General features: G+C 62.5%; 1 protein-coding gene across 1 annotated transcript in view; it reads left to right on the top strand.

Moving 5' to 3' along the window:
• The first annotated feature begins 315 nt into the window (after positions 1–315).
• Positions 316–637, top strand: part of CCDC42 (coiled-coil domain containing 42) — a 25,249-nt gene continuing 24,927 nt past the window's right edge. The window contains 1 exon segment of the mRNA XM_011958643.1: positions 316–620. Coding sequence (XP_011814033.1) covers positions 537–620 — 84 coding nt within the window. The 5' untranslated portion in view covers positions 316–536.

Genomic DNA, 637 nt, shown 5'->3' with positions numbered 1-637 from the left:
CGCCATCTAACCAAGGCCCGGCCCCTCCCTCACCCTCACCCACACCTGAACCCCGGGGAGGCCCCAGGAGCAGGGCGCCCGCACAAGACCGCTCCTCTACCCAATGCCCCTTCTCAGCCACACTCACCCAAAGCTGCCTCCTGGCTCTGGGCTCCATGGCAACCAGCATCTAAGCAGGCCTAACGCCTTCCCAGAGTTCCTGAGGGCTAAGGGCAGGAGCAAGAGCATGACCCCAGCAAGGGGAGGACCAATGGGAGCAGGGGGCAGAGGGCAGCACCTGGGCTTGTGGGCCGCAGAACCAGGCAGCCTGTTGCTAGGTAACCACATCTCCCATCACTGCCCCAGCGCATCGTCCTGAGCCGCCCATCCTGTCTCCAGCCACCTTCTGTGGAGTCTCGAACGCTATCATCTGTGGGACCCTGAAGGCCGAAGGGAGAAGCAAGAGCGCAGCCACCACCCCTGAGCCACCTGTGACTCTGCTACCCACCATTTCACTGTGAAGAGTCAGCTGCCTGGGCCGTGAGGTCACTGCCACCATGAGTCTGGGTATCATGGAAGAGGAAGATCTGGCCGAGTACTTCCGGCTGCAGTATGGGGAGCGGCTGCTGCAGATGCTCCAGTGAGTGTCTGAGGCCTG

Source organism: Colobus angolensis, unplaced genomic scaffold (assembly GCF_000951035.1).
Source record: "Colobus angolensis palliatus isolate OR3802 unplaced genomic scaffold, Cang.pa_1.0 Scaffold47, whole genome shotgun sequence".
Taxonomy (NCBI): Eukaryota; Metazoa; Chordata; class Mammalia; order Primates; family Cercopithecidae; genus Colobus; species Colobus angolensis.
Note: the sequence above shows the minus strand (reverse complement) of the source record. Positions and strands in the feature narration are given on the sequence as shown.